Below are 15,664 nucleotides of genomic sequence, written 5' to 3'. Positions count from 1 at the left end.
AAAACATGACGAAAACTTTAAACTATGATTAATAAATTTAAAATGAAACAATTTGAAAGAGATGTAGTTTTCAAGGAAAAACAAGAGTGTTTACGAGAAATATCTCAATGCATTGTTAAGTGTGACTTGATATTTTGATGCTTTTCATCTTGATTGCATTGCACATTATTATAAGTAGGTATGATTTGTTTAATATTATTATTTTGCATGGATGATACCAGTAATCAAGTTAAAAACTATTCAAGCAACAATATAAAATTGAACGATCTGGTCCGTTCAAAATGTTTAAAGACACAAAATCAGTATCTCGACGAGATTTATTCTTTGACCGAACCATGTTATTCATGTTGAAGAGCAGTACAAAAAAAAACAAGATGGAATAACTGCAGACATGGAAGAGTAAATGATGTCAGAGATAATGATAGTGATTCTTATTCTTTATTCGCGGCTGAACGCGGCTTTTAGATTTAATATGATTATATTGATTAAACAAAATTTAATTGTATTTTATTATGTTTTTTCTTACTTTCACTAGCTGTTTTTTTTTTATCTGTATCAGATAACTGTACCAGATTACATATATATAATATTATATAGATAAAGAGGTTGTTAATCTCTCAAAAAAACAAAGCTCGTAATAATAAATTAAAGTATCAAAACTTTATTTCCAACTATAACCTAAGTTACCATAATTATGATGATTGACCCTACGCAGAAACGCCGCGATGACATTCCAGATAGTGTGGCCCTGTGGCCGCTACAAAAAATATATATACACCATAGATTGACACTAATACACTAATAGTTATTTTAAGTCTAGGTTGAAAAGTAGGTTTTTAATAAATAAGCACTCTCAGAACATTAGATTTATTTAATAAATGAAACGATACGATTTTAAATTTCGCGCTGTTTATGTATGATGTGCGCATGCCTTAATGCTCTAAGGCGCATGCGCAGGTTTTATAATTTTAATAAAATAAATAATTCAACAATTTCAATGATGAGCCTATACGGACCTAACGGTAAAGAATACGATTTTGATAAAATTTGCCAATTTTGCTATGGATGGGGTGCTAAAGTGTAACTTTTTTATACCTAAAATTAAAAAAAAAAATTATTAAAAAAAAAACTAAAGGGGACCTAACGAAAAAATTGTGGGACCTTATAGGACCTAACGGAGACCTATCGATTAAGGTCATTTTTGACCCAAAATTCTGTGGATGGGGTGCTAAAGTTGCATTTTTTTTATACCTAAAATTTAAAAAATTATTAAAAAAAAACTAAAGGGGACCTAACGAAAAAATTATGGGACCTTAAAGGACCTAACGGGGACCTAACGATCAAGGTCATTTTCGACCCAAAATTCCATAGATGGGGTGCTAAGTTTGCACTGGTCTAAAATATTATGTTAATGCTTTTCGACTGTTAGAATTTTGCAATAGTACGAAACAGAAAAGTGATAGAAATAGACTTTATTTAACTGGATTTACCCAATTTAAAATTTATTTCACATAATATATTTATGTGAATCTAACTGGTAGTGTACCGTTATAAGGAACGGGGTCCGGGGATCCGTTAAATGTCAAAGTCACTTTGACAGCTGACAAGCAACAGGTGTCATTTGTCATCATAGGTGTAAAATTAATAGACAAGCCCACTGTTAATAATTCCATAAATCCAAACTTAACTACTTTAATAGCGGTAAAATGGTTTTTCTTGTTAGAAAATATTAAAGAAAAAGGGATATAAACCTTATATTTTATAAACAAAAATATTTTCATTGAATCTCTTCAAGTATTTTCTAAATTATACAACGATTTAATTTTTTTTTTATAATAGGTGGTCAGTCTATTTTCTTTATAAGTCTGTGGAATAAATAATTAAAATAAATAATGGAAAACGTCAGTGTAGTTTTTACATGACAACAGATGTGTTTTTTAATTGTTTCTTATGTTTTTCTCAAATATATTTAATGGACCAACGGTGTAAAGCGATAATGTGACGATATAACGAAGATTTTATTCACAATCATGATTCCATCTTCTGAGATCGGTGTTTGTTTGAAAGAGAAAGTGTCATGTGAAATCGGAGAGTCGCCTTCAATGATGTGGAAGAGGTCGATTGTGCAAGCTAAGGCTGGGTGCGTACGCGCTACTGCGGCCCTAGCGCTTATGCTCGCTGTTTTGGCTGTAAGTTGTCACCCAGAGATCAAGTATTCTGATCATGTATCACAATAAGTCTCACACAACTATCCTGTGTCCCTTCACTTCATTCCTCAAGCCTCAGTTCTTGCAGCATATTCTCAAATACCATAATGTTGAGGTCAAGTTACTAGTTTAATAAATGTAAACTTGCTGTTAATGTTTGTCTCTCAGTTATTATAATCGACGTTCCAAATTATTGTAATTGATGAAATACTTATAATTGCAAACATACATTATATCAGTGCTGTTTTCAATAATCAATGACTGCATAAACCTTTTTTGTATGTGAGGAAGTGGTTACAGACAATAGCTGATATAATTTTATACTTGAATGATCCATTAAATTCATTGTGTACTGTTCAATGTACATACATAACCAAATGAGTTGAAATCTGTTATTGTTGTTTTCAAATGCCTGCCTTTAACTTCTGCGTAGAATGAAGGACACTTATTCATAATATTAAGTTTGTTTTGATTTCAATGACGTATGAAATTTTATATACAAGAATATTTCACTCTATACATAATATTTACCCAGTATAAAAAGTATGCATAATTATTATCTATTTGCCGATGCAACTTAGTATGCTTTCAAAAGGAATATTTTTAATTTCAATAGGATGATGTTCTATAGTTTACAGACTTTGTCAATAAATAGGCATTATTTGTCATCAGAAAAATATTTTTTAACTCATCAGTACTGAGAGAGTTTGAACAAAATCTTCTTCAGGTCTTACATATTAGTAAGGATTGTCTATTCTAATGTTCATTATTTGTTGGTAACAATTTAACTCAATAATCACTTGACCTATTTAAAAAAATATGTTGCCATTAAAGATCACTATATTTTCTGATTACCGTAAATATAATGAAAGCATTTGTCAATGTTGAGTTCCTGTTCCATTTTCCGTAAAGGTAAAAAAGTATGAACTGAATTTATTTTGTACTAGCTTCCCTTTAGCTTGCGCTTTCAGTTTCACCCGCGTGACTCCGCTCCTGTTGGTCTTAGCGTGATGATAAATAGCCTATAGCCTTCCTCGATGAATGGTCTATCTAACACAGAATTTTTCAAATCGGACCAGTAGTTTATGATATTAGCGAGTTCAAACAAACTCTTCAGCTTTATAAATTAGTATAGATATGCACTTAGAATTAATATCTACTGTAGGGTACACTGCGAACCAGTTCAGCAGCAGACCTGGTGATAGAGATCCCAGGGTGGGGCGGGCCGGACGGCGAGGAGGCGCACTACAGGCTGGACTACCGGCCGCCGCACGGCTCGCCCGCGCCTAACTTCACCGTCCCCGCCAGAGCCTCCACCATCAACTTCCAGGGCTTGCCGGGCACTAAGTACCACTTTATGCTTTACTACTCCAATGCTACCTTTGCTGACCTATTGACTTGGAATCAAACAATTATAACTGGTATGTACCTTTTTAGTAAACACATAGAAAAAGCAAGCTTTTAGAATCATGATATTGATTGGTTTTTCCTGTCGTCAGATTTTTATAAATAAATTATCCTTAATATTATTTAATTCATTTACACATGTTTATCATTTATCCTTATTTGAAATTTGATTATAATATGAAAGTTAAGTTTTGAAGTTGTGAGAAATGACATCATTTAACCTGACCGTGACTAATGCTGCATGAAGCAGTTAATTTGGAACATTGTTGTTTTCATAATTATACTACTTGCAATTGCTAACTTTACTCCATATTAGTTAAATTAAATATTATTTAATAGACAAATACTTATTGACTATATTTCTGTACATGTTACGTATTCAGGTACGAGATTTACTACACTTTAGGTGTAAATTTTGTGATGAACTAAGTTTACCCTGACTTCCTCTAGGTTAGCAAGGTTCCAATGAACATTTAAGTACATTAACAATTAATTTTATTCCTCCATGTTATGTAATAAATCATACGAAAATTACTAAGCTTTGTCTATCTCGTTGGTGAAGATCAGATACATAAGCATACAAGGTGTTTCTCGTGTATGATACAGACATTAAAAATGCAAATAACAATGACATAACAATATAATAGTGGGAATCCTACATGTGTAGAGTGTAGAGTGGCCATTAATGATAAACAATAGCGTTGAAATAATTGCGTTGCGGCAGCGCCGGAGCCGCCCACGAACTTGACCGTGACTCTGGGCCGCAACAAGCAGGCCGCCATCGCCTGGTCGCCGCCCGCGCACGGGGACTACACCGGCTTCCGCTTCAAGGTTTGTTTACGTTCTCCTTATAGATCCCGGTATCATAATTAGATAGCGAATTTGTCACACCGAGGCTTTGATTAGTGTCGGCTGGAGATCGAACCCAGGACCTCTCTAATGTGCTGGTTTCGACAGAATCAATATGGTATGGCTTTAGAATAGTATAAGATTGAATTTTCAAAAACCAGTTAATGATATGTCACTACGCTATCTTTCTGTCGTGCTATTCTAATGCATTTTAATTATTTAGGAAAGTAATGATGTCCAAACTTTGCTTGATGAAATTTGTCATAAAACATTAGCTTTAATGACAAATGGAACATCAGGTTTAAGTAATGCGCGTGCAGGTGATCCCGCTGACGGAGCGCGCGGAGGGCTCGGAGGGCGCGCTGAACATCACGGTGGAGGGCGGCGGCAACTGGACGCACGTGCTGCGCGACCTGTCGCCCGGCGCCACCTACCAGCTGCACGCCTTCACGCTGCTGCACGACAAGGAGAGCGCCGCCTACGCCTCCTTCAACTTCACCACCAGTACGTATCATACCTACTCGCAACTCTTGTATTCTGTGTTTCTTTTTGTCTAGGTCTAAGTGGAAGGTACACTTGCTATGGATGGGAGCTATGTAATCTATGGTGGCAGGTGGAACTAGTTCGTTAAAAATTGTGTCTATTCACATTTCGTTCTTAGTGTCTTCCTTCATGCAGATTTCTGGAGTATTTTATAAAGTAATTATCATTTAGTAGCATCGGATTCGCTTCTTGATTGTCTGTAGATAATAATTTCCCTAAATTTTGGCCAAAATATTAAGTATTTACGTAGAATAAATTATGGTGAGCTACTTCTCCGGTTACAAAGAAAAAATCTACATGATTGACATTAACTACTCCAACGGAGCGTGACAAAAAGTAATTGATATGCTTTATTTTTTATATGCGACTTAACTTCGTGACGAGGAAACAATACATACAAATCTTTTGCAATCATATAAAAGTGCCAAATCTCCGAACGAATAAACCTCTTTGCAATTAGTATAAAGAAATAAATAGATTCATTACGAAATAGTTTGTCGCAATTCCGAGATTGATTTGCAAAACAATCAGCAAATGAATGAAATGTTCTAATCACATTAAGACACTCCGCTAATTGATCGTGGCGAACGTATTTGTGAATTTAATTTGTGTCTCGTGTTGCAAAAATAGACGACATGATTGTATGATGACGTCATAGGTCAGCTATAAGCACGTTAGAGCGCAGAGCTTGAGTGACGGCACATTACCACGGCTAATGGCATGGCATCTTCTAATTAAACCGGTATTTAGCGATTAATGTCGACGATTACATAAACGACGCGTGGATTTTTTCCAAACCGTATAATTATGCCAACAGGAAATGTTATTCGAAGCGAATCATCTATAAATCATATCTATCAAGCGTTTCCTAATTTCGATACTGCTACAGGAGTAGTAACGTTTTTCTAACAGATCGGCAAGGACACCGAACATTATTTTTAAGTTTGTTCGAGGCCGATAGTTTAATAACTACATCTTAATAAGCAACCTTCGAAAGAATGTTACGGCACATTACAGCTATTCGCTATTTAACTTTATTACTGGAACGGTTAAAGTTAAACCCAGTTAATGAGAAAGTAAAATCAAAATATAGAGGTATGCTGTGATAAAGGTTTAATGAATTACCTAATATCCATATTTTCTAAAATTGCCAGCATTGTACCCTGTGAGCTAAATACCGGAAATACTTATAGTGTCAGGCTTCCTCGTGTGTCTAATGTCTATGGTCCATGATCTCGGGCGAAGGTCGCGGAGTCCATTGTGAGCTGGGCGAGCCTAATGACCAGCCGCCGTGGCTAATCGCATCACGGTCATTGTCACACACCATACTGCTATAGGATGCTGCTACATGTTGAGATAATCGCCGTAACTGTGACATAATCGGTTGTTTCAGTCGTTAGCAGTAGGCTAGGTGACAGAACTTTAGCTTATGCTAAAGACATTCGGCATTTGAAAGGTTTTGTTTACTATTCACGTTTTCGCAATTTGCAGATTCAGGTTTATCGGTAGGCCTATAGGTGGGACGTGACATTTCACGGAGACTTGCTCCAGCGCCGACACGCACGTGTCATACGTGTGATTTATCATTTGGACAATTCATAAACGATTATTTTATCCCGATTCAATGTAATTTTAATGAGAGAATCTTTGTTGTTAATGTTCCTATCTACAATGCTGCGGATATGTTTATCGAATGCAGCGCTATGACTAACATCGCTAATCCAAATATATGCATGTTCTAAAATATGTTTATTTTGATCGACGGCTATACTAACCAGTGATGTAATGTTTCTGCAGCCCCGGGAACCAAGCAGTGAGTAAGCATGGCATGGCGCGAACACTTCATAGCTATTTGTGTTACATTTCTCTGTAGATACACCTGTGTTCTTTTTTTATTTGCATGAAATTTCACACAAATCTATTATTTTTCAAATTCCCTGGCTAATTGTCTTACTTTAATGCTTGTTTACATGCAAACTCAAACTCAAACTCAAACATTCATTTATTCAATTAGACTACTATTTTTTTTTTTTTTTTTTTTTTTTTGATGTCACATCTGCAATCAGTCAGAAAAACTATAAGCAGGTCGGTTGAAATGTGTGGACGATTGGGCGAAGCTAAGGCCAGTGCCTTAGTTCGTCTTAATTAGGGAGCACGTCAGCTCTCTTCAGTCTTTGTATAGCTTTAGGCTGTAGGAGTATGTGTGATAGTGGGTTTGGATGGGATGTCAAACGATCTTTGTATTTAGTTGTAAAGCGATTTGCTTCTTCTGTAATTGTAGGCATTTCCAGATATTCATGGATTTCTGTATTGCGGGCGTACCATGGAGCAGCAGATATCACTCTGAGAATGTTATTCTGTGTTCTTTGTAGGCAGTTTATATTTGATTTGCTGGCTGATGACCACAACTGGATTCCATAAGTCCAAATCGGTTTAATTACAGAGCAGTAGACTCTTAGTTTATTGCTCAGGGATAGACTTGATTGCCTCCCAAGAAGCCAAAGTAAGTTTCTGAATCTGAAATTCACTTCATTTCGCTTATTTTTAATATGTTCTTCCCATGTCATCCTTCTGTCCAGATAGAAACCCAGGTATTTGACACAGGTTGATTGTGGTAGGGTGTTGTTACCTAATTTGGGTGCTGGGCAGTTTTCACGTCGTAAAGTGAACGTAATGTGGTGAGATTTTGGGACGCTAGCTTTTATACGCCACTTGTTTAACCACTCCTTAGTGTGGTCAAGTTGAACTTGCAGCAAATTACTTGCCTCCACTGGATTGGTGTTGCACGCCAGAAACGCTGCATCATCAGCATACGTCGCTATTGTAACATTTGGTAGCTGAGGAAGATCGCAGGTAAATATATTATATAAAGTAGGACCAAGAACCGAGCCTTGGGGTACTCCGGCATGGCAGCTGTGTAAAGCAGATCTTGCGTCTCCTTGTTTCACGCGAAACATTCTCTCTCTAAGGTATGAGGCCAGTAAGGTATAGAAAGAATGTGGAAGATGTTTTTTAATCTTGTACAGTAATCCTTTATGCCATACACGATCAAATGCTTGTTGGATGTCTAGAAAAACAGCCGAACAGTATTCTTTTTTCTCCAGACAGTGTCTCACAGTGTGGTAGACTCTGTGTACTTGTTCTATAGTAGAGTGTCGCGTACGAAAGCCAAACTGGTGATCAGGAATGACTTGGTCAGAATCGATGAATGAACGTAGCCGGGTAAGAGTAATCCTTTCCCACAATTTACTCAGAATCGGAGTTAGGCTAATAGGACGGTGAGATGAGGCGTCGTTGACTGGCTTTCCTGATTTGTGTATCATAACTACTTCAGATATTTTCCAGATGGTAGGTACATAAGATGTTCTGAAGATTGCATTAAAAAGGGAAGTTAAAAACACGATGCACTTTCTAGGAAGCTCTTTGATAACCTTTGGAGTAATCAGGTCGAACCCAGGAGCCTTTTTTGGGTCTAATTCGGCTATCTCTTTCAATAATTCCCGTGGAGAAGTAGGTCTTATTGGTAAAGAAAGTTGCAGATCTTGATTTAGAAAACTATCTATTTCAGGGTCTTCAGGGGTTTCCGCTTCATTCGGCTTGAACACTTCAGCAAGATAACGGGCAAATGTCTCTGCCTTTTCTGCTTCTGTACGAGCCCACGTGTTCCCGTTCCGAATTGGTGGAGAACACTGTTGGGGTTGTGGTAATATTTTGGTGGCCTTCCAAAGGGAATGTATTCCAAGAGCACTAGGAGACATGTTTTCTAATCTTTGTTTGACGGAATCGTTTGTAGTTACACTAAGAAGATTTTTAAGATCTTTAATTGCTTTATTGAAGCGCTTTTTATCCTCGCTGTTACGAGAAAGCTGCCAAACTCGTCGAAGGCGACGCTTTTCTCTTATTTTATCGCGTAATTCGAATGGAATCAAAATATCCGTATGTGACTCTTTCAGAGTAGGAGTGCTTATCCACGCTGCCACTTGAATCAGGTTGGTTATATAAAGTGATGCATACTCCACGTCTTCAGCAGTTTTAAGCGGGAGCTTAAGATTAACATTGTCTTCAAGGTGTTTACGGAAGCAGTTCCAGTCTGTTTTTCCATTAGTTAAATACGAGCTCTGGGTGTCTCGGATTAAGGCAGTTGAACCCACAGTCAACACCACTGGTGTGTGATCGGAAGATCCATCTAGGCTTGACTCGGTATAGGTATTCTGTTGACATATACCTTTTGTTATGAAGAAGTCTAGAAGATCGGGTGTTTTATTTGTGTCTGTGGGCCAATATGTAGGTTCTCCTGTAGACATAGTAAGTAAATGGTTGGCTTCAACACTATTTTTTAATTCCCTGCCTCTGGGAGTTACCAGTCTCGATCCCCAGTATGAGTGCTTTGCGTTCCAGTCACCGCCAGCTATGAAACGTGCTCCTAATCCTTTGAAGAATTCAGTAAACAAATTCTCTTTAATGATATGACGGGGTGGACAGTATATCGCTGAGAGGATAAGTGGTCCAGTTTTATCATTTATCTGTATGGTTGTAGCTTGTAGGTAGGTGGTTTCACACGGACCGAGAAGACAATGCTTTATGTTATCTCTAATTACTATTGCAGTCCCAGCATGAGCTCCACCGTCTGGGTGCGAAGTGAAATAAACACAGTATCCCCGAATGCAAATACGCGATCTTGACGTAGTGTGGGATTCTGATATAAGACAGACGTCGAGCTTGTTAGTTCTCATGATAGTCTCAAGTTCATTAGCATTAGGAGCAAGTCCATTGATATTCCACGTGGCAATACGTAAGCAGGTCATTTTGAAAGTTTTGAAATGAGTGTGGTTATAAGTCCTACAAGAGAACCTATTTGTTGAATTAAGAGATCCATTTTCTCACTTTGTTTGGCAATTAAATCTTCTAATATGGAATTAGATTGTTGTACGGTTTGAGGTTGTTGAAGAGGGGGCGGTGTACCTTTGACGACATCAGCGTATGTGTTATTCCGGTTATTACTAAACTTATCAGAGTCAACGTGGTTCTGGGCGGTGGGTATACTAGCGAGATTTGTCCTTTCTCTTGTTTTTGCTTGAGAGGAGATTTTGGAGCTAAGCGTAGGGATTTTGTTCCTACGGGCTAAAATTTCTTTATATATTTCACAGCCTTTGTAATTAGCAGGGTGATCACAGGAGCATAAGGCGCACTTAGCTGGAGTTGATCTATCTTTCTTTTTGCATTCGGAGGTTTTATGGCCTTCACCACATTTTACACATCTAAATGGTCTCATACAGTTATTTTTTGAATGACCATATTGTTGACAACGTTGACACTGGACAATAAATTTTGATTTACGATGGTCTTCAATTTTTACTTTTTGCTGGGCAATATATTCAATCTTTTTTACCAGAGGGTTGTTAACACTTGGTTCAATATTGACGAAAAACGTCGTTGTTGGTTTCTTGTCTGGGCCATATCGCGCATTGATAATTTCACCTCTTACTTTATTATTGGTTCCTTCAACAGCTTTAGCAATAGCTTCAAGCGGAGTGAGATGATGCAAATTCTTAATGACAAAACGATAACATTTTGCGTCTTTAGGAGTAAAAGTGTGTCCTATGAGGCCATTATCTCTGAGAAGCTTAATAATTTTCTTGTAGTCGTCTGAAGTCTTAATAAGCACGTGAAGAATATTTTTGCTTATTAATTTCAGTTTATATTCTTCTTTATGGCTAACTGTTTCAATGAGTTTAGTTAATTCGTTAATATCTTCTATGCCACTCAAAACTATAGGAGGCGGTTTGCTAGGCTTAAGGATTTTTGTAACAGTAATGTCCTCTTTTGGATCGAGTGGTAGGTTACCAAACCGGTTCTTAGTTACAGTTGTAGCCGTCTGTGGAGGAGATTCACTCATTTTTCTCTTCTTATTGCTACGAGGTAAAGGCACACGTTGCCATGGTGGCGGAGCAGGGTATTGCGAGACAGATTCATTTGTAGTAATTTCATCAGATAAACATGATTGTTGAGCTTCAACTGTTATAGTTGTGGTTTTAGTCGACTGTCCCCTATTTAGTTCAGTAAGGGATGAGGAGCGTTGTCTGCTAAAATAGCAGACTACTATTTAGTAGCACTTTCGAATCGTCATTACATAATTATTTTAACATTTACCGCCGATTCGGAAAGCAGTGATCTATGGAGAAGAATCGGCAAGAAACTCCATAGTTGCTCTTTTAAAATCATGTAAATATTACAATATATGAAACTTATATCTAACTACATAATATATCATAATATGCCAATGAACTGTCTTGTGGTTTTTACGCGACAACCCTCCATGGGTTTTTATCGTCCATATATTCCTGAATATTGTAGTACGCTCTCTGAACTAATACATTTTTTATATAAGTTTTAAATTTAGAACTACTAAACTCTTTAATATTGTGAGGAATTATATTGTAAAAGCGTATACCTTGACCCATAAATGAATTTTTAACTTTAGCTAATCGGAAAAATGGCATTTCAATTCTATTCCTGTTCCTTGTGCCATAATCGTGTCTATCTCCTACTCTTGTGTGTAAGTCGGAGCTTTTGTGTACATGCAAAATATTATTAAATATATACTGTGATGGTACAGTAAGGATACCAGTATTCTTAAAATGATCTCTTAGTAATCTCAATAAATATTTTAATTAGACTAACTATTGCTTAATTCCATGTAATAGTCAAGAATCGATAAATTGTATTGACTTAATAATTACTAGAGTAGCAACTAATCTCCGAGCGAGCGGTGTGAGGCAATCACTCGCGCAATATCTGCAAAGAATATGGACATTTATCATTTTGCCATTATTTACGTTACACGATGTAGCGCTCATTGTACACAATTTATTAAGCTTTCAATTCAGTTTTACATTTTCTTTTGTCGACTTCAATGATTCATTTAGAAAGCTATATAGACGTGAAATATGAAGCAAATGTATGGCCAATTAGTTTGTAACGTTGTGGTATTCCAAACTATATGTCATTTCAAATCAATTGTTGGATCGCTAATAATAAAGTTGGCACTAAAGAATGTGTCTCAGTAGTAATTGATATCGATGACGCAACCGTTCATTGAGAACATTTACGAGTCTAGTTACGAATGGCGAGTTGCGGCCCGATACCAAAGGCGACCTTTCCTTTCACAGCCTCTAGCCTCTAGTGCACTCGAGAACGTTCCCTGTCGGCGCCAGCTAAGTCAATACCACCATGTAAACAATATGTTTCAGTTTACTAACAGTGCGTTATTGTATCCGTCAATATTTTGAGATGGCTAGCACAGTTTATTCAATTATGCTTATTTGTATGTGTCGTGTTCTAAAATAATATTCCAAGAGACAATAGGTTTTACGTTTTATAGTCGATTCAACAATAACCACAAACTTGATTTTTAAAGGTCAATCTGATACTATTTTAAATGACATAAATGTTAATATATTTTGTAGCTTCGGTCTGAATTTTCCAGAAAATTTTTTCTGTTTGCCTGTTTTTGTAATAACTTCAATATGTTATGTTTATTTATTTATAGCTAGTGTACTCGAAATATAAAATTATTATTAAGTGTAATTTAATACAAAATACCGGTACAATAATAAAGTATTATGTTTTGGCAGAACCGAACACGCCGGGCAAGTTCATAGTATGGTTCCGCAACGAGACGACGCTGCTGGTGCTGTGGCAGCCGCCGTACCCGCCCGGCGCCTACACGCACTATAAGGTATGGCGCGGTGTGTGCGTGTGTCGTGTGTCGTGTGGGTGTGTGGGTGTGCGGGTGCTAACTGCGTGCGTGTGCGTGTGCAGGTGTCGATCGAGCCGCGGGACGCGCGCGACTCGGAGCTGTACGTGGAGAAGGAGGGCGAGCCGCCGGGCCCGGCGCAGGCCGCCTTCAAGGGGCTGGTGCCGGGGCGCGCCTACAACATCTCGGTGCAGACGGTGTCGGACGCGCAGCTGTCGCTGCCCACCACGGCGCAGTACCGCACGGTGCCGCTGCGCCCGCGCAACGTCACCGCCGACCCGCGCCGCACCTCCGAGACCGCCTTCACCGTCTCCTGGCTGCCGCCCGCCGAGCGCAGGTATGCCCCATACTGCACAACACTACGCCACAGTACACACTATACATATACTACTACACCACCCTACACTTTCCTACACCAAATAACACTTTACATAATATATCGGTCTGTCTATCAATTTTGACACTTTCAATACATTGTTGGGGATTCATACTTGATTTTAATCTTATAAATCGAATTTATAAAAAGGTCTTCATTAATCTGAGTTTTGCATAAAACATAAATTGAAATTATTACCTTATTCCGAGGCAGTAAGGTTCAAAGTTGACTGTATCATTCTCTTTATCGACTCTATCGACTCTGGCAGAGTTTTGCTTTGGACAGTTAAGATTTGCTGAAAGAATTACTATATTTTAAACTTTAGGTACAAATGTATATAAAATATAAATACTTAACTAATATTTTATTTGGCAATTATTGTATGATTGAATAAATTGATACACCCAAAGCTCGTCCTGGTACAGTATTTTTCATGTCTCCACTCGCAAATCTTGCCAATTGTGACAAGAACATTGATGTGTGTGTTGCAGCGAGTTCCAGAAGTACCAGATCTCTGTGTCGGCCGGCGGGGGCGGTGGGGGTGGGGGCGGGGCCGGTGGGGGCGGGGCGCGGCGCCTGCCCCCCGCCGTGCGCGCGCGGGACGAGCCGCCGCTGTGCGCCTTCGACGGGCTGGAGCCGGGCACGCACTACACCGTCACCGTCAAGACCATGTCCGGCAAGGTCACCTCCTGGCCCGCCGCCGCCGAGGTCACGCTCAGTGAGTTCTGCCCGCTTGTTGTTTGCATGCGTCTTGTGTTCTGTATTTCGGCTTACAAATTAATTTGTAGCATATTTTTCCTATATGTTACTTGGCTAAAATTTGTAAAATCTTAATCGGTTAAGGACTCGTTTTTACAAAATTCCTGTTTCATTCCTTAAATTTGTAATAAATATTTTATCTTTACGTCATAAATTCCGTCTCGAAGGACCAAATAAAGGTCTCAAAGAATTATTAACTAGACTTGATTTTTTTCCGAACTTAAAATGTTTCAATAAATTATATTTCTCACTAGTTCAATCTTCACCTTATCTGCTCATATGAAATCATGACATTTGTGAAAAGTGCAAATGTACAAGTATTGTAGATATTGAACCATAAATGATATACGTATGTGTGTGTCACAGAGCCGCTGCCGGTGGTGGGTCTGGGCTGGCGGCACGCGGCGGGCGACAGCGCCGTGCTGCTGTGGTGGGCGCCCGCCGACGGCAGCACGCAGGACGAGTACAAGGTGACTAGCGTTTCAACTCAATTATTTAATTATTTATGTTTCATTCATGTTCTATCAAAAAATTTATAAACGATAAAACTGCTTATCTAACGTGGTAAATTTTTGTCTTTCAGTATTTTTGAGTGTGTTTAATTACAAGTGTACTGTATTTTATTCTTTTTTAATCATGTAATCAAAATACTACTGTCAGACTGTGGAACCGCTATCAGACTGTGGAATTCTCTGCCTGTGGGTGTTAGACGAGCTACCTCTATAAAATCTTTTAAAACTCTTTTATATAAGCACCTCTCCAACTTAGCATATCCTTCTACTTAATATTATGTATTTTATCCTTTCCTATTATTCATTTATGTATGTTATGTATTCTATCTTCAGTTTTCACAGCCACCCGCGTTGCATTTTCTTTTCTTCTTTATCCTTGGGCAGTCTGGAAGAGATCGCTAGTAAGCGATAAGACCGCCTTATGTACCTACCGTGTTAATCCATTTTGTATGATTGTAAATGTTTTACTTGGTGTGGTGTATTAAATTTATAAATAAATAATACTGCATACTTAAAAGAACATAAAAATTGATTTATACCGAACTCCAAAACTTTTCATTAAATCAATGAGAAATTGTAAATGATGTATTTTAACGGTTGTGTGTGTTAGGTGTCGTACCACGAGGCGGGTCCGTCGCGCGACGACAGCAACACGCTGAGCACGGCCGCCACCAACGTCACGCTCGAGGCGCTGCTGCCCGGCCGCAACTACACCATCACTGTGCGTGCATATACTTCTTTACGTTTTATAAACTGTAGTATTCGTTTCTCTGATGATTTTTGAATGTTCCACCAGTTTTTTTTATTTTAATTTTTTTTTAACATATTTTTTTAAATTTATATTTTATCGGCTCTTGAACGCTTTAAAACTTAAAATTAAGTTAATTTGTGTGTTTTCTTTGTTTAGACTAAGTGCTGATTTTCACAGGGTCAGTAGACTAGTCATTAACTGTTTACATGAAGTAAGTAGTAGTGGTGCGTTTCTCACGGTGACCACACGTTTGTGAAGTCAGTGGGAAAAATGAATTCACGAAAACAACTGAAACGACGATTTAATTATTTGTTGAAAAATTTATCAATTTTGCTGTTAAATGAGTTAATAGAAATTGTAGAAAATGAGATAGATATAACTAAAAATAAACGACAATGGGTAAGAAAATGGATTTAGAGATTAAATATCCCAAAGGCACTTGTTTTTGCCATATAATTGCACCAATTTTAAGGTTTCGTCTTCGCTTACGGGTCATTTTTATCG

The 15,664-nt window shown here is 37.9% G+C and overlaps 1 protein-coding gene across 1 annotated transcript in view; it reads left to right on the top strand.

Moving 5' to 3' along the window:
* Positions 1-1,886: 1,886 nt before the first annotated feature.
* Positions 1,887-15,664, top strand: part of LOC123692104 (tyrosine-protein phosphatase 10D) — a 40,883-nt gene continuing 27,105 nt past the window's right edge. Inside the window, exons 1-9 of the mRNA XM_045636748.1 lie at positions 1,887-2,189; positions 3,373-3,628; positions 4,339-4,445; positions 4,784-4,967; positions 12,641-12,744; positions 12,828-13,099; positions 13,630-13,856; positions 14,264-14,367; positions 15,020-15,130. Of these exons, the coding sequence (XP_045492704.1) occupies positions 2,031-2,189; positions 3,373-3,628; positions 4,339-4,445; positions 4,784-4,967; positions 12,641-12,744; positions 12,828-13,099; positions 13,630-13,856; positions 14,264-14,367; positions 15,020-15,130 (1,524 nt within the window). The 5' untranslated portion in view covers positions 1,887-2,030. The remainder of the gene's footprint in view (positions 2,190-3,372; positions 3,629-4,338; positions 4,446-4,783; positions 4,968-12,640; positions 12,745-12,827; positions 13,100-13,629; positions 13,857-14,263; positions 14,368-15,019; positions 15,131-15,664) is intronic.

The sequence above is a fragment of the Colias croceus genome, chromosome 5 (genome assembly GCF_905220415.1).
Source record: "Colias croceus chromosome 5, ilColCroc2.1".
Taxonomy (NCBI): Eukaryota; Metazoa; Arthropoda; class Insecta; order Lepidoptera; family Pieridae; genus Colias; species Colias croceus.
Note: the sequence above shows the minus strand (reverse complement) of the source record. Positions and strands in the feature narration are given on the sequence as shown.